At 34.7% G+C, this 19,306-nt stretch overlaps 1 protein-coding gene across 1 annotated transcript in view; it reads right to left on the bottom strand.

The window, feature by feature from the left end:
• The window catches only part of LOC140745400 (uncharacterized), a 115,644-nt gene that overhangs the window by 47,889 nt on the left and 48,449 nt on the right, over positions 1–19,306 (bottom strand). Inside the window, exon 2 of the mRNA XM_073077238.1 lies at positions 2,173–2,408. Coding sequence (XP_072933339.1) covers positions 2,173–2,378 — 206 coding nt within the window. The 5' untranslated portion in view covers positions 2,379–2,408. The remainder of the gene's footprint in view (positions 1–2,172; positions 2,409–19,306) is intronic.

The following is a 19,306-nucleotide window of genomic DNA, read 5'->3' as shown; positions in this document are numbered from 1 at the left end:
TGGATTGTAAGTTCAGTGTTATCGGGATTGTCTTGCATATCGATGATTGTCTGGCCAACAGTCATGTTTATGTTTGATAATAACCCGAGTGCCATGTGACTTGGCAATTCTTTTCAGGGAATAATCAATTATGTACGTACGTTATGTGACTTAACGAATGTTTTTGATGTCATGTGACTTGACATCAGCCATGTGACTTGGCAATTCTTTTCAGGAAATAATCAATTATGTACGTACGTTATGTGACTTAATGAATGTTTTTGATGTCATGTGACTTGACATCAGCCATGTGATTTGGCAATTCTTTTCAGATAATAATCAATTACGTACGTAAGCTATGTGACTTAGCGAATTTATGATGTCATGTGACTTGACATTAGCCATGTGATTTGGCAATTATTTTCAGGAAATAATCAATTATGTACGTACGCTATGTGACTTAGCGAATTTATGATGTCATGTGACTTGACATCAGCCATGTGATTTGGCAATTCTTTTCAGATAATAATCAATTACGTACGTAAGCTATGTGACTTAGCGAATTTATGATGTCATGTGACTTGACATTAGCCATGTGATTTGGCAATTCTTTTCAGGAAATAATCAATTATGTACGTACGCTATGTGACTTAGCGAATTTATGATGTCATGTGACTTGACATCAGCCATGTGATTTGGCAATTCTTTTCAGATAATAATCAATTATGTACGTAAGCTATGTGACTTAGCGAATTTATGATGTCATGTGACTTGACATCAGCCATGTGATTTGGCAATTCTTTTCAAATAATAATCAATTATGTATGTAAGCTATGTGACTTAGCGAATTTATGATGTCATGTGACTTGACATCAGCCATGTGATTTGGCAGTTCTTTTCATGTGACACGACCATTTATTTACACTATTAGACACCGGTTATGGGGTTAACCAATTAAAGTTACGTGTTTTGTGTACCATGAGATTTGGCTTCTGTGGTTAAAATTGAGACTATATTATCCGCGAATCTAAAGTAGTTTACCCACTTCCTTAATATTATTGAATTTGATTTTTTTAAACTTTTGTTCGCGAGCCGTAACGGCTGCTCGTCAGAATGGCCGTGTGGGAGAATGCTTCATTTCATATATATAAATATTCCGTTTTTAAAATCACATGATATTAATTTCGAACTACCGCTCCATATTAACAATTGGCTACCTGTATCATGGTATAAAAAAGGGGCGCGCAACTGTCAACAGATCAGAAGTTGTCCAATAGTGGGCACGGCACGGTGGTGCTCTGAACTGTTTGGTGTTTTGCTTGGGTGTTAATGTTACTATGGTGGCATTAACGCTTATTCATTTAATTATTTTAACTATATTTTTAAAAATATTGGTTAAATTAGTTGAATCGAAATACCATTGTAGATCTACCTACCGGCGCGCCCACAAGTGACTTGCTATTATTAGTCAGAAATAAATCTGAAGAATCAGAATCAAACCTCTTACTTACTGAGAGGAGACCCGTACCCAGCAGTGGGACAGTAATGACGACGACATTGTCTCACACTTATTGCATAATGTCAGTACTCTAGTATGTTCTTAACGAGTACTAACTAGACGTAGACGATATGATATTAAATTCCGGGGTGCTGGCTTAACAAAGGCGGTTCAATATCGCTTGAAAGCCTTTATGAAATAACTTTAAAGCTTTGTCGTTCATTTTTCAGTGAGTTTAAATTAATGTTAAAATCAGATAGGGGTTTCTGCAAAGTGATATGAGGGTCGTACAAAAGTGATATAGAAGCTTTATAAAGCTTATTGTAGATTTCGCCTTTTAGGAGCGAGCTGTAAGTATATGTAGAAGTAATTATTCGTTATTCGTAATCCTTATTCCTAAAAATAATTTAAAAATAATATAAAAATCCAAAATCTTTGTTTTGTATACGTATTAAAATAAATAAATAAAAATTGTATAAATTGTTTTTTTTTTAGATTTTTTAAGTTAGTAAGTTCATGATTTTGACGTCCATTTGGGAGTCAAAATCTGAACCGCACACACACAAACAAATCTTTTGAAGTATTGCATTAAGAAATAGTAAGAAATAACAAGGGGTTCCACAAAAACGTTTAACAATCATCTCTAAACATGTTACATATGTTATTGGCAAATTAATTTCTATAAGAACACTCACCTATCAAACGTATCCTTAGAACTTTCGCTCGCTCTCGACAATCTTCTTTCCTTTCTCAACCCGTCATCAGTCGGTGACTTTTCCGGAGGTAGCTTCAGCTCCTTCTCTGACTTGCTACTGCCCTTGGTCTTTCCATCGTCCTCCTTCTTCACAGCACACTTGACGGGCGACAGACTGCCCGGCTTGTCATGCTTTTTCACCTCCATATTTCAATGGCCGACATCCTCGCTGGCTCCCTGGAAAAAAAGAAATCGATCATAAAAGTACTCCAATAATAAATTACCTAACTTTATATCATACGAGCTTTTGATCGCTGCTTCGCTCGCGTTACGAAGTAATAATTTCATCCCCTATTTTATCCCCTTGGGGGTAGAATTGATCAAAATCCTTTTTTAGCGGATGCCTACGTCATAACATCTACCTGCATGCCAAATTTCAGCCCGATCCGTCCAGTGGTTTGGGCTGTGCGTCGATATATCCCTACGTCAGTCAGTCACCTTTGAGTTATATATATTTAGAAGATAGGAGTAGCAGACGAGCAAGCAGTGGTAAGCGACTACTACCAAGGACTAGGCTGGAATGCCTTGCAAAAGTATGTCTCCTTACCCTTCAAACCAGAACACAGCAGCTATACTGCTGTTATTATTATTAGGTAGAAATAAGTGTGGCGGTGGTGCCGCCTGAGTCGAACCGCAAAGGATTATTAAAATTATTTCATTTGAATAGTAAAATTAATTTTAAATCGTAATTTTCAGTTACTGAATACTGCTCCTGAAATAGCAACTCCAAGTAACTGTAATCTACCAAATGAAATTCTGATTGGCAGTCGCTTTTAGCGTCATGTCTATCGCCTGACAATAAAGTCAATTTAAAGTTATTTTCGATCAAGAACCCTGGCTTAATTTTAACTTGAATTTTGAACTTTACATAACATAAATAAGATTTTGAAAATTAAAATTGCTTTGTTGTAACAGGAACAGAATTTGACGTTCTCTATGATGTATATGTCACAGTCAACTAATTTAATTAGCTATTAATTAATAGCCTAGTTTCTTTACTAAACGGCGGCATTCAACGGTATTAATGATATTCAGGTCTTATAGCAGCGTCTTATATACCATTGATATAATGTAATATAACAGTGGTAACATAGAAATGTACTTTGATTATAAGTGCAAAATTCATTTTCAAGGTTAAATGGACTAATATAAGAACACTTCAACAAAGCGGGCCAATTAGTTAAACAATATCATTAGTAGTAAGTAATTTGCCTAGCTATTTGATTAAATGGCTGACTTTTTATTATTATTAATTTAATGATTCACGGCGCCTTTTAGTAAAGAAAGTAGGCTATTAATTGAACGGCGAATTAATCTAGTGAACTGCAACTTATAAATCACTACACAGAAACAAATATCAGTCTTTAAAATATTACAGCTGATATGAATCCATATCGGTGTAAATTTAATGTAGACTCTCCGGGTAGCGAGCGTAGCGGTGCCACGTGCTCGTAGCTCATTTTTCTTTCCTCTACGAAATATATAATTTCCCGAGTTTGTCGTACTTCGTCTAGTTTGCAGCTTATATCTCTGCTAGAAATCTTTATTTTTACTTCACAGGAATATTACTGTGTAGCGTTGAAAGTGCTTCAGAATAAAAATGTTCAGAAAACATATTCTCTTGCGCTTCGAACTAAACTAGTTTACTATGACTTATAAATCACTACACAGAAACAAATATCAGTCTTTAAAATATTACAGCTGATATGAATCCATATCAGTGTAAATTTAATGTAGACTCTCCGTGTAGCGAGCGTAGCGGTGCTACGTGCTCGTAGCTCATTTTCTGTTCCTCTACGAAATATATAATTTCCCGAGTTTGTCGTACTTCGTCTAGTTTGCAGCTTATATCTCTGCTGAAAATCTTTATTTTTACTCCACAGGAATATTACTGTGTAGCGTTGAAAGTATTTCAGAATATAAGTGTTCAGAAAACATATTCTCTTAACGCTTCATAAGCGTCGTTATAAGAACGGAAATAATAAGTATTTTTCTCCAAACTTATCGAAACAATTTAAGCTAGTGTTTTTGTTGCCTTCGATTTTCCTTTTGTCGATAAGTAGATACTTAGTCATTTGAAGTTATTACTATTTATTGTTACCGTAATTAAGCTTATCCCTCTTATGAATTGTCTCCTACATTATACGGTCATGGCAGTCATTAGAGTGATAAGCTCTTAAGAAACATATTTGTTTCTTATACAGTATACAGTATAGATATATAATTAATGTTTCTTAATCAAAGTTAATAGTCAAATGTACTATAGTATGTAGTACTGGCAGTTTTCCAGCTGAATAAAAAATATTTTAATTTCATTTTTATTACAAATTTCCTTAATTAATATAGTTTCCATAAATTGTCAAAAGGAAACAACAGAACGGATTTAAAAATGAAAAAGAAATATAATAATGAAATTACTTTATTTACAACAAATTGCTCGCTAGTTTGAAGCGAATTGAAACACGTCCGTTGTACGTGTTGTGGAAAGTTCAAGTGAATTCATGTTAATGTAAACTCACGTTTTATTGCACACAAGGTAGCTATCTGCCCGCGTGTGTGAAATTGGTATTTGTTTAGTGTCACTTTTATAACACTAAAAAAATACCAATTTGGAAATTTGAATTGCAAATATCATTATTTGTGTTGCTTTTAGAGGTATCATTATGTCTGGCTATATATGTCTATGTGTGTATGTATGTATGTCTAGTCTTATGTAGCCTACAGACACATATAGGCTATACTAATTATAAGAAAGTTAATGACGTAAAGGGCCTTAAAATGTTGAACTTTTTGTTGAAAGAATTAAATTTTTAAGGATATAAAATCACACTTAAACCGGTTAAACCGTCCACGATTTCATAGATAGTTCTTCTCTTAATAAGTTTAAATGTAAATTAGAATGAAAGCTGCTGCTATAATGAAAGTAAGTGCAGTTGAACTACTGACAGATTTACTATCTTTTAGAATAATTGGCGATGAAACCTAAAAATGGCGTGATTTGGAATGGCTCGTAAATTTGGAAACATATGGAGTCATGCTAATATTACACTATGCAATAAAAGTAATAAATGGGTTTCCAATCCACTTAATATTAATCACCATGGCGGGTAAACTTTTGGTATAAACAAACAAAGAAACAAATAAACCAAGTGTTTTATTTAAACTGGATTATGCAACTGGAGATGCATCGGTACCAACTAAAATAAAGAATATACTTTTGTTATAAACAAAGTGTTTTGTTCCAAGCCGTATAGGTACGAGTACAATTAAAAATAAAGATTATAAAAAACCTTATGTTCCAAGCTAAATAATAAAGGAGCTGTAAAATTTAATGGAGTCTTAACGGGACAGTAAACAGAACAAACAACGTGAATTGTAGAATCGTTGTAAATATTTTACAAAGGAACTTGAAACTGAATTTCCTATGCACAGCGACATGAGGTTAAACTAAGCAGGACAGTACCGGAGCACGGAGTGAGTAATCCTGGGAAAATTCCGTTTAAAGTGGAACGAAGTTCGTTTAAATTTGTATCTGTAGAAAATCACTTGTAAATTAAATTTTCATTTGTACTGAGAGTTACGAGGAGATAATTATTTACTACAATAGATGTTCGTATATATTGTTATAGCTACAATAGTGTTTGGTTTATATTTATTAAGAAAGTACGTAAGAGTAATAAACATTTTACAAAAGAACTTGAAACTGAATTTCCTAAGCAGCGACATGAAGTTAAACTAAGCAGGACAGTACCGGGCACGGAGTGAGTAATCCTGGAAAAATTCCGTTTAAAGTGAAATGAAGCTCGTTTAAATTTGTATCTGTAGAAAATCACTTGTAAATTAAATTTTCATTTGTACTGAGAATTACGAGGAGATAATTATTTACTACGATAGATGTTCGTATATATTGTTATAGCTACAATAGTGTTTAGTTTTTGTTTTTTTAAGAACGTACGTAAGAGTATTAAATATTTTATAAAGGAACTTGACACTGAATTTCCTAGCAGCGACATGGAGGTTTAACTAAGCAGGACAGTACCGGGCACGGAGTGAGTAATCCTGCGAAAATTCCGTTTAAAGTGGAATGAAGCTCGTTTAAATTTGTATCTGTAGAAAATCACTTGTAAATTAAATTTTCATTTGTGCTGAGAAATTGGAGGAGAAAATTATTTATATTATACAATAGTGTTTGGTTTATGTTTTCTTAAGAAAGTATGTAAGAGTATTAAATATTTAATACCAAAATATAACAGTCACTTTAGGTACGAGTTTTAATCGGTTCCATCCACTTTTAAATATTAGTTAGTATAGAATATTCTAAAAACAGCGGTTACTTTTTTATAAGATTGTAGTGGCAAACGACCATACAATCCATCTAGTGGTAAGTGGTCACTTTTGTTCATATAAATCTGTAACAAGCTTTATATTTTAAAATCTGCTGCCATACACCACTTCATGTGAAAAGCAAGAACTGCTTTACCTTAAAATAGTAAATAGGTGTAGAATGTAGATTATTTTAATCATAGATAGATTTTTTCACTTATATTTAAATGAAAGACAAGTACTTCAGTTTTATTTATTTATCATCCTAACACTCATTAGTTTTCTTTAAAATAAACCGTTTATTACATACCATGACTATTATTAGCCGCTCATTTTTCATTTCCACAAGATGGCGTTTACCGCGTCGAGGATTTTTAATATCCCAAACGCCAGCTGTAGAATTATTGATAGTTTGGTGTGTCACAGCTCAGGCGTGGTTCGGCAGCGATAGACACTGATACTTGTTTGCTTGATAAAATATGTAAATAGCTCTCGACATGCGACACGATACGCATGTTTTAAATAGGTGCGCGTAGTGCGCGATAATGTCCTTATGACCGAGTTCTAGAAACTTATATCTCAATTTAAAAAGACAATTGGACGCAAAACCCCACATTAGGATTCCCTGTATGGGTGCAATGGACATAAATTTATCATTTAGTTATCTGTCTGGCTAGGGATCGAACCTGGGACCCTCTGCGCGTTAGATCCGAATGGGCACCGCTTCCCCACGGGACTAGATACTACTATACTATTACTTACTTAGTATCTTTTCACACACGTGTAAGAGGCATTCTGCGAAGATTGGAATACTTTGTGAAGTTTCTCAAAAAAGGCGTTAAAAGATAAACATCTTTTTCTTCATGCTGCCTGTGAAAGGCAGACTTTCCTGTACCTGGTGATGCAATGGAAACTCCTTTTTCCAATTTCCACTTACAAAATAGGAATCCTTTAAGACACACGATTATTATTCAAACTATTCAGCGTTACGTCTCAATTAAAAAAGTCTTGATCTACGTTTCACAAAAGCACAGCGGTATTTATAGGAACAATTATTAAGTACACTGCAATAGTGGCGTGTGCTTTAGTCGGTTTTATTAGAACAATATGAGCTTTGAATGCGTGAAATGGAACGCCATACTGCGTGCGTGCAGTATTAAGTTTCACAAAGGCTTTCATAAAAGCTTTGTCGATATTAATAAACTGTAAGGGCATATCGCGATAAATGTAATAGGGTTTATAATGGAGACATTTATGTACATAATTTTTCTAGCCATGTCTCTTGGGTCAGAAATAGTAACTATTAATAAATACGCAATAAACACACGGACCAAGTAAAATAATAGACTCTTAAATCTATTTGCATAACCGCGTGGAATAGTTCTCTTCTGGGTTCAATATGAATCAATTTTGAATAAATGAGATTTGAATTTTCATTTTATTGATGTCGATGTGTGTATGTCCTTTGTGTCGACTAAAGAAGAAATGTTCATTTAGTCGTAAACTTTCTGTAATAAAATACTTAAATTGAGACTTTATGCTACACATGACTATTTATTAGTGCTATCATGCTGCGCGCTTAAGTGAATCAATCAGGGCGCCGCCTAGTCCAATAACATTCTCAGCTAATCAGGATGAAATCTGTGCAGATTAGTGAGCGATCTGCCCAGACTGTATATAGACTCCGTGTGAAAAATGATTAGATTATAATATAACGGGACTGACGATTAAATCAGATTCGGGGTCTATTTATTTAACTTACATTTATCCGAGTGACAAATGTTTACATTGCAATACAATGAGTATGATTATATTTGATAAGGAGTTTTGAAGGTGGTAGAACCCTTTGTGGTTCAACTCCGGCGGCACCACAGCCACACCTATTTCTACCTAATAACAGCAGTGTTAGACGCTGCTATGTTCCGTTTTGAAGGGTGTGGTAAGGGAGACAAACTTTTTCGAGGCGTTCCAGTTTAGTCTGAGTACTAAACTGGAAGCGTAGCGGCGCATCGTTGGCCGAATTCAGGTAGGAATATCAAATCCTATCTGGGGTTGATTACAGATGTCCATGGGCGGCAGTAGCCACTCACTATCAGGTGGACTGCATGCTCATCTGCTACTCCTATATTATAAAAAAATCTATTTCTTTACTTAATCATTGACATTGACATTTATATAACTGACCACTATTGATAGGTTCGAAGTTCTAGCTGCCGTCGGTTACATAATAGAGGAGCTGCATCAATGTCCCTGAGATTCTATCAGAATAAGCGTATCAGAATAGATCACAAGGCTACGATCACGATACGATGTAGCAGCAGTATATAAATGGCATCACAGTGACCTAAATTAAAAGGTAATTGCCGCTTCCGTCGTTCCATAAAGATCACAATTCCTTCAAAATATTGTAGGCATTATTAATTATTATACATAATATGTGTGTTTATGTTTGTAATTAGTTATATATTTACAGTATTTGTGCCTAGTGGTTAAGAAACGCGGCCTCTCGATCGAGGGGTCCGAGGTTCAAATCCCAGGCATGCACCTCTGATTTTCAAATTTATGTGCGTATTAGAAATTAATTATCACTTGCTTAAACGGTGAAGGAAAACATCGTGAGGAAACCTGCATACCTGAGAGATTTATAAAAAATCTTAAAGGTATGTGAAGTCTACCAATACGCACTTGGCCAGCGCGGTGGACTATGGCCTAATCCTTCTCATTCTGAGAGGAGACCCGTGCCCAGCAGTGGGACAGTAATGGGTTGATGATGATGATGATGATACCTGTATTTATATATATTAATACCTGATTATAAAACGCTTATTCATGCTGTTATCACGTTTTTAGTGATGGTTACGTCTTTTATAAGTTCATTAGTTAAAAAAATGAAAATCCGAAATTTGCTGTAAGAAATATTATATAAGAATGTATTTGTATGATTTTAAGAGATTTGTACGATAAAAAATATATAAAATATACATACATGCATAGTTATTATATAATTGTAGAGGGTAATATTTTTCGAGCATATGTGTGTGTGTGCGATTTTAACATACTAGCTGTCGTTGGATATGTATAAATTGTGGAAGTGACATATTCAGGGCCAAATCCCAAACTAAAAGGACTAGCTATTAATGCTGAAAGAAATTACGAGAATTCCAGAATTTGGTCCTTATAAGCAACTCTATCTGATAGTGGAATAATATAGAGGTGTATTTTTTTTCAAAAGGAACTCGTTCGATTCCCGGCTTGGGGAAAAGTTATTTTAAAAAAATAATTATGCAATATTCGCTTTTATCAAAATCGGCTTCGTAACTCCTTTCAGCATTTTTCGCTAATCCTTATAGTTTCGCATTTAGCCCTGAAGGCTTATTTGAAAAATTCACCCTGTATAGACTGTATTTTTAAGCAATCGTTTCGTTTGTTTTTGTAATATTTCTGCGTTAAGATAATACAACTCCTCGTTTTAATACTTTGACAGAATTAATACCGTACCTAAGAGAGGAGGGGTTTGTTTGCTAGACTATAGTTTTAGACATGTAAACTTTGTTCTCAGGAAGAGCATCGTTCTAACGAGTTTGCGATGTATTTGCCCCCGTTATTAATAATCAATTTTTCCAATAGTTTGCTTAGCAAAGACTGACATTTAATAATTTCTTCATATTAGAACTTCATAGTTCGTAATTCTTAATGTAACCTAGAACTTAAGATGATTGTATTGTGAAGAGATAAATAAGATATTTATTGTTATTATTATAGTCGAATTTCGCTCTTTGCTGAACAGAAATAAGATAGATTGATAATTAATAATGGGGTGAAGCCCGTTATCAGCTATCAGTCACACCTTAAAAGGTGTAATTGCAATTTTTGGAGTTCAAAATAAATAACCACTCAGGGGGGGATTTAAATACATATTTATTAATACTATTACAGTACAACCACTTTGTATAATGAATAAACCTCATGCTTTTATGCAAGTGATCATTCAAACTCGCTATCTGTTTTCATTTATTGAGATTGAATGCAGCCCACAATCAGGTCGACTCCAAACTTTACCTTTTAAAGCTCCGTCGTAAAGCTATTGATTGTGGAATCCGATCCGATCTGAATTGTGGAATTTGACTTGAAGTTCTTCCCGATATCAAAGACCATGATGGTATTATGTTTGAAAATCCGAAGGATCGATGACGAAGATGCAAAATTGTTTTAACAGTGTTGTACACTGTGTTGTGATTTAAAGACATTTTAATTATGTTTTCTAACTAGCTTAATTAGCCGTTTAATTGAACCTTAGCCTATAAATTTAACCGCGCCGCTTAACTAGTTATCAATTACCAATAAGAAACTGAAATCAACATTATTGGATTTTTAAATAAAACAGCTTTAAAGTTAACAGTTTTAAAGATAACTAAAAATATGCTACTATACTATACTTATGTATAGTTTAACGTTCACCTATTTACGTTTACGTATTTCAGAGATTTTCCACCATACGTTTTTATATGTATTATGTTGTAGATAGAAATAAGTTGCATAAATATGTAGTGTAAGTGATATTTAATAAATACAATAATTTTGTACAATATCAATAAAGTTTTTAAATCATTTTACCTAAAACGTCAAATTAATTTCTAGTTTATGCATATAACAATTCAAAAGTAGGGGACTTTTAGACCAGCTTTTAGTATTGTGACTGATTGCGACCCACAACTTGGCCGACCTCAAACTTTGTTTTCGTAACTTTGGCCGCAAAGTTATTGATTGTGTCTTTGAATTACGGGTCTTGCTTAATTGGAAATTCTGTTCCTTATGGCGTTAAGATACATTAAGTGGGTAAGTTGAGACAAAAGACTAACAGTATTGTTTGATGGACTGATATCCTATAATGGAATAAATACCTACAAATAATTTGAAAAAACGAACCAGGAGGATTCGACGGAAGGCTTTTTTTTACAATATTGATGTAGCAAACGAACATGCAGTACATCTGATGGTAAGGGTCTACTGCCGCCCATGGACGATTAGATTTCTATCTGAGGTTAACAACAGATAACGCATGTTGATAACCTCAGATAGAAATCCACTCCTACAAAACAAAGTTGGAAAGTTAATAACTTTGTCTCCTTTACAATCTTTTAAACTAGAATACAGCTGCGCTATTATTAGCGCTGCCATGATTACTCAGAAGTAAAATGACTTCTAGCTTAAAACATCTTGCGTTTGGGTGGAAGGGAGTGGATGCCGGGTAACTTACATATGAAATGACCATCCTAAAATGTGGGCAATATATTGGTGTTAAATGAAAATCCTATATGAAGTAGGTTAAAATGTCCTTTTACGGTAGTCTTGAATCTTACAAAAAAATAAAGAAATAAATCATGTTTTCCTTTAAAATAAACGCTACGTGTGAATGCCAGTGTGGTATTCAATTTGTTAGGTTTCAACGCTGGTATTGAATTTTGTGGCGGCACTTGGTTTGTAGGTATTGGATAAATATTTTGTGCTGATCTCAACACTGAGAAAATGGTTGATATGTATTACAAACAGTGATATCCTAGTGGTTAAGAAACTCGGCCTCTTGATTGAAGGGTCCGAAGTTCAAATCCTAGGCACCTCTGCTTTTAAAAGTTATGTACGTATTACAGATTAATTATCACTTGCTTGAACAGTGAAGGAATCTGAATCACACATCGTGAAGAAACCTGCATACCTAAGAAATCTTAAAAAATAGTTTTCAAAGGTATGTGAAGTATACCAATACGCATTTAGCCAGCGCGGTGGACTTTGGCCTAATCCTTCTCATCAGCAATGGGACAGTAATGGGTAGATGATGATGATGATGTAGAGCAATATTACCTACATTTCCCAAGGTACGCTTTTAACCTGAGACATGTGTAATGTTCTGTGTGTATGATATACTGGGCTATTATCTCAGAAATTTGTGTATACCTACTCGGCTGTTATGTTGCTGAATTGTGAGATTTCTCTTGTTTATTCTGTGTAGGATCTAATGGAACTATCTGTAGTCAAGAGATACCACAAATAACCTTTACATTATTAATAATAACTTAGATTTTATTAATAATGGTAGAACAAGGCTAAATAATCATTCTATCTTTTTTCCTTACCATAGATTGGACAATGACAAAGTCTATACAAAGTTAAAGACAATGACAAAGTATAAAGAAATTGTGAAATGTCGATATTAGGTAGGCAAAATATTAGATAGATTGCTTATTAATAATGGGCATTAGTATATATCTATTTCTCAACTACCAACTACTGTAACACTGCTAACATAGGTTAAAGCAGTAATTTTGAGAACTAAGTTATATTTGACAGCTAAGTTTAAGGAACTCTTCGCGATTCAACTCCAGCGACACCACCGACCGACTCACCTATTTCTGTCTTATAATAAACTTTGTAACTTAGTAGTAGAAGGTACGACTAAATTATCGATCGTTTTCGCCGTCAAAATAGTACACAAAGAAAGATACGTTATGTTAAGGCATATTTGTTTAATCCTAAGTTTTTGATTAATGATACTAATATTTTAGCAATTAAAGTAATGTACAAAGAAACGTAACTAAAAAATGTAAGAAAGTAAGTAAAAAAAAAAAATGTGAGCCGTCACGGGACGCCTGGCAGATGTGAAACATCGACATTATTTTGTAAAAGTAATATGCAGAAAAGAACATATTGTGATAGGAACTAAATATGTCATAATGATAAAATAAAATATTACGATTTATTTCCAGATAACGATGACTATTTATTGAATTCCTTTGCGCATGGCGACGCGTCGCCACACCGTACACACTACTGCATATAGACTGTATATATATACCATCGTGTAGCGTGGCGACGCGACGCCACGGCATGCGTCGCCACGCCAGAAATCGGTTTTACGTGCGGCTATAGATGTTTTACATCAAAAAAACGTAAATGTAAAAATCTTTTTTAAAAATATCGTTACATTTCAAATTTGTGAAAGTAATATATTTTACATCACACCATTTTCCCTAAGATGGTACTTCAGCCTACCTGTATACATCGTATAAATTCATGTCATGATTCTTGGCGGCTTACAAAAATAAGACAGACAGAGGGATCAAGTTGTTTGCGTGACAGCGTTTGGGCGCGTGCCACCCCTTACAGCCCACGTAATGTAATAATGTTTAAAATAGAAAACATGGTTTTGTTTTTGCTTTTATTTGCATTCATCTGTTACCGTTGTAAATCCGTTACCACGCATAAAGTTATTTTTCGGATGAACTTTTTTTTATAATATAGGAGTTGCAGACGAGCATGCAGTCCACCTGTAAGTGGCTACTGGCGCCCATGGACAGTATAAAACCTCAGATAAGATTGGATATTCCTGAGATCGGCCACAAATCGCCGCTGCCTCTGCGTATCGCCGCTGCCTCTGAGTACTAAGCTGGAACGCCTCGGAAAAGTATTTCTTTTTTTTTTTTTTATAATATAAGAGTAGCAGACGAGCATGCAGTGCACCTGATGGTAAGTGGCTACTGCCGCCCATGGACATCTGTAAACAAACCCAGATAGGATTAGATATTCCTACCTGAGGTCGGCAACAGATGCGCCGCTACCCCTGAGGATTAAGCTGGAACGCCTCGGAAAAGTCTGTCTCCCTTACCACACCCTTCAAACCGGAACACAGCAGCGTTTAACATTTTCCCGTTATATCCCTATTTTATATAGAGTTAGTTAAAGATTAAATTGTCCTTGGACGGCAGTGGCTGCTAACAATCAGACATACTACATGCTTGTTTGCTATTTCCATATTATAAAAAAAAAAAAAACAATTCTTTAGCCATAAAAGGTTCTCAAATATGGGTAAAGCCTATAAATTCGCACTTGTTCACTGCGGTGGACTATGGCCTATATCCCTCTCACCCTAAAAGGAGACCTATGCCCAGCAGTGGATTATTATTAATGGATTGGCAACTACGCATTAAAATGTACACATTTCCACGCTTTTATTAGATTGACCTGTATGTATGTAACTAATCTTTGAACTCGATTTTTACCCACTTTGACCGGTTCGGGTAATTTAAATTTTTTAAGAATTATTAAGAACCGATGACAATACACGGTTTTTATGATTTTATCTCATTCTCCTCATTAGGATCGTCAGGAATCAGGATTAACGATTTTCCTTGTGCGATTTTAGCGTGGTTTTTAGTTTTTAAACTATAATTATTATTTTATTTTAAGAAGGAACAGTGGGTCAAGTTGAGACTTTACGGAACACTTTGTACCGCGCTGGGACACTAATAGGCCGGCATGTTCTGCGTAAATATCTTTGTGCTAACTTTCCAAGTTAAGTTTCGCGAGAAAATGTGTTAAAGTTCGCTAACTATGTTGCTTGAATAGCGAAGCGTTTTCAAAGAATAAATTCAAATTGCGTTATCGTTTAAGTAGTTCAAATATTAATATTAAAACGAATATGAATAAGTATGTTATTTTATTTATGAAAAATTAAATGATGAACTATTTGTTATTCAACTGCGACCTTTTTATAAAATAAATGGTCACTATACCCATGGATATATACTATATATTATAAAAGTATTAGCTATAATAGTAATAAAGGCTATTTTTATTTTATTTAATTTATTTATTTTATACCCATAGGATATATGTAATCAACGCGATATAGTTCTACTTAAAGCCGATCAGTTCTGCGGTGTTACTCCTGTGAACTGAGATGTTCACCTCATTTTTAAATCAGTTGGCATCCACGTCCTTCCATCGAAACTCAGAACTGCTTTGCGTTAGGGTGTGGCGGTAGTACCTCCTCGGATACTGTATAGGTACTGGCTCTACAAAATAGTTCCTCGTCTATTACGGTCTCTGACACGCACAACAAACGTAAACAGTAGATTACCTCATTTCTAGCAGTGGATTTATAAGAGATATAATATGTATCATCAACAACCTATTACTGTCCCTGTACTGATGACTGTACTGATGAGGAGGGGTCTCCTCTCAGAATGAAAAGGATTAGGCCATAGTCCACACCGGTCATGTGCGAATGGATAGACTCATAGCTGTGAACACATTTTTTTGCAAGATTCCTCAGGTATGCAGGTTTCCTCACGATGTTTTACTTCACCGTTTAAGCAAGTGATATAATATTTCTAATACGCACATAACTTATAGATATATAATGCGAGATACCACATTCTCCATATGTAATTAATCATGTACCCGATACGGGTGCATCTAACTGGCATATCTAGCATGCAATTTGATCGAGCGACTACACCCAATTGGGGATTCAATTAAACTTTGATGTGCTTCGCTCTGATACTGGTACGGCGCCATATTGACTTACTAATCACTCTGGTCGAGAATTATGAGTTACTATACTCACATCGCTGTGATATTATAATATACAATATTGTGGTAAATGCGTGCGGTATCGTCCATTCGAACTGTATATGGTTTAATAAATCCATGACATTTTATCCCGGTCATGGTTTTTTTTTTAATTTTTATGATTATGTTCTTGGGGTTAGGAGTTGTAATAGCGTATACAAAAATAATAAATAAATCATATTTTTATAGTGGTATGGCATTGAATATAGCAGTTACGAGTATTTGCCAATATTTTGTTTTATCATAGACCTTGTATACTGTAATACAGTAATTTATCTTACTTTAAACCGTTCACAGTTGAACAATGGGTATCAGTTTAAGAGAACCCATTAAAATTATTATAACTTATATCAGCTATCAACGTCATTATACTAAGACTCTTAAGATATTTTATTTGGAAAAATATTCCCGAGCGCACCTGAACAAGACACGGTAAGGATATAGGCGAAAAGCATAAATACTTAATGAGACGGGTCAAGTGACCGACCTACTTAGCGATTGATGTGATATGCCTAGGAAATTATGTATGTAAGTACATAAGTATTAAATTTAAGTCAATACATCATTTTCAACGTAATATTTTTTTGTTTGTAATGATTTTATGTTTAACACGTGGTCCTGCCTGTGGCGTAAATATGGATTTCACCAGTAAAAAAACTAACTAACTAACTAACTAACTAGCTTATGTATCATCAACAAACTATTACTGTTCTGTACCTTTACTCGGAGTATTTAGTTGACTTACATCCGTTATTAATGATAAATCTATCCAATGTTTTGATCGCAAGTCGATCTTTGGTAGGCAATATATCATTTTCAACTTGTTGACTAGTTAGTGTATCTGAACCTATGGCGAACCATACAAAATTTACTTATTAATACTAATGTGGACAGCGAAATAGAAGTACTTTTACTTAAGCGAAGAAATGGGTTAAACAGTCCTTTAGAATGAAAAGGTTAATAGCCTAAAACCTAGAGTTACTTTTCGTGTGTTCCAAAAAATTAAGTTTAAAATTAAACCTGCATTCTTTCGGCAACTGACTCGGCAAGGACAATAAGCATACATACTGAATGAGGCGGGTCAAGCGTCCGACCTACATTGTATCTCTACCCGACATACCATTACTCCTAGAAATTCCTAATGAAATAGTTAACTATTTCTACCTAATAACAGCAGCGTTAGGAGCTGCTGTGTTCCGGTTTGAAGGGTGTGGTAAGGGAGACACACTTTTCCGAGGCGTTCCAGCTTAGTCCTCAGGGGTAGCGGCGTATCTGTGGCCGACCTCAGGTAGGAATATCTTATCTTATCTGGGGTTGATTACAGATGTCCATGGGCGGCAGAACCACCTTACACCACTTACCATCAGGTGGACTGAGCGCTCGTCTGCTACTCTTATATTATAAAAAATAGTTAAACTAATTCAAAATAGCTTCGTTTGTGTCTACCAAATAATTTATAAATACTTTGTCATTTTTAGGGTTCCGTACCTAAAAGGTAAAAACGGAACTTTATTACTAAGCCTGTCTGTCCTACTGTCCGTCTGTCACAGGGCTCTATCACTTGCACCGTATTAGGTAAACAGTTCAAATTTTTACAATGCATTTGCATAAATGAAAATTTGAAGAGGACGCAGGCTGCATGACGCTACGTGGCAACTGCCGCCCATGGATGTCTATTATCAACCTCTGATAAGATTAAGTATCTCCCCTTTACCAAACACACACAAGCACGTAGCTGCGTTTAATACTTATTATTAGGCAATTATAGATATGGCGGTTGTGCTCCTGGAGTCGATTCACAAAATTATCCATCAACTTTAAACAGATTTACACAATAGGTATTTTCTAAATCTACAGAATAAAGTACAAAGTTTATTGACCTTATACTTAAGGGCTTTCCAATGAAGTTACGAGTTATATAATAACGTAGCAGACCACAATTACATCCTAAGTAACTAGAAATTAAAAGTTACTGTCTACTGAGATTACTAAAGTTTGAATGTTGTTCGTCTACTCTCAATAGGATTAAGATTTGTAAGCATCATGCATTTTTTAAATTTACTAAGAATAATAATAAGTATAGTTATTAATGACTATTAACTGCTTACGACTTTACGCGTACACTTTTGTATCTCTTTTTGCACGACTCATGATGCGAAGCATCAGAGAGTGCTTTACGATCGAAAAATTTTTTTCGCTTCATTTTAGCGGCTATTTTTATTATTATAGCCTTGATAGTTCACGGAATCAAGATATTTTGCATACTATTGTCGAGATAATTTAATGGAGATTAATTCCATACTTTTTAAAAATAGATTTACTGCAATAGAATTGGAAAAAAACACCAAAATAGGTCAAAAAATTTTCCTGTCCGTCATGTGTGAAACCTGAAAACACTGTAACTTGTGAAAAAATCCATCATTTGAGTTAATTTTTTTTTTTAAATTCTAATCGACGATTGTAGGTCACTGAATGCGAATGAATAATTAATTCAGTGTCGTTTAATTGCAATTAATAAAAAACGAAAACTACAAGACTGTATATCTATAGATATTATGTACATTTATTCCACCAGGGGCGCTTGTGCAGTACCTTCTTCCTACTACAGCTGTTTTTTCGGCAATTAATTTTGAACGACTTAAGTTTTTTTTTTATATTTCATAATTAAATGAGCATTATTGGATTTTCCAAACTTTTTATAATATAGGAGCAGCAGACGAGCATGCTGTGAGACGAGCATCTGATAGTGCTACTACCACCCATGGACATCTGTAATCACACTAGATAGGGATAGATTCCTGCCTGAGGTCGGCTACAGACGCGCTACCGCTGTGGACTAAGTTAGAGTAGCTCGGAATGGTATGTCTCCCTTGCCACAAACGTCTACATTTTTTTAGATAATAATTTTCCCTAAATACTTCGTGCGTTGCAAAGTCGTATGTCATAACATACGACTTTGTAACGTATAAAATAGTACATATAATACCCGCACATATCCAGGATTGGTTCTGTTCGCTAAAGATTGATCCATACAGAGACTGATAAGTTCTGAAATCGAAATTTTATCTTTTGGATATAAGTTGGAACTAAGATTCCTGTGAAATTGGGTAGGCTAAGATATCAGAGGCATAATTTTCTACATACATAAAGATATGGATAAGATTCTCGCTTCGTATCAAAATCCAATATTTATAGTTATTTTTTTATAGTATCCATGTATAAGGATCCCAACCCTGTACCCTTACCATGAGTTTTTACGTTTTGACAAATATGACTGTTTTGGTATTTGTTTACGTATTTGCCCTTACAAATTCCAAGCAGCGCCCCTAGCGGATTGTATTAGA

This window comes from Epargyreus clarus, unplaced genomic scaffold, assembly GCF_041222505.1.
Source record: "Epargyreus clarus isolate Ecla_fem2 unplaced genomic scaffold, WU_Ecla_fem_2.2 ptg000010l, whole genome shotgun sequence".
Lineage (NCBI taxonomy): Eukaryota > Metazoa > Arthropoda > Insecta > Lepidoptera > Hesperiidae > Epargyreus > Epargyreus clarus.
The sequence above is the reverse complement of the archived record's forward strand: the minus strand, read 5'-3'. Positions and strand labels throughout refer to the sequence as shown.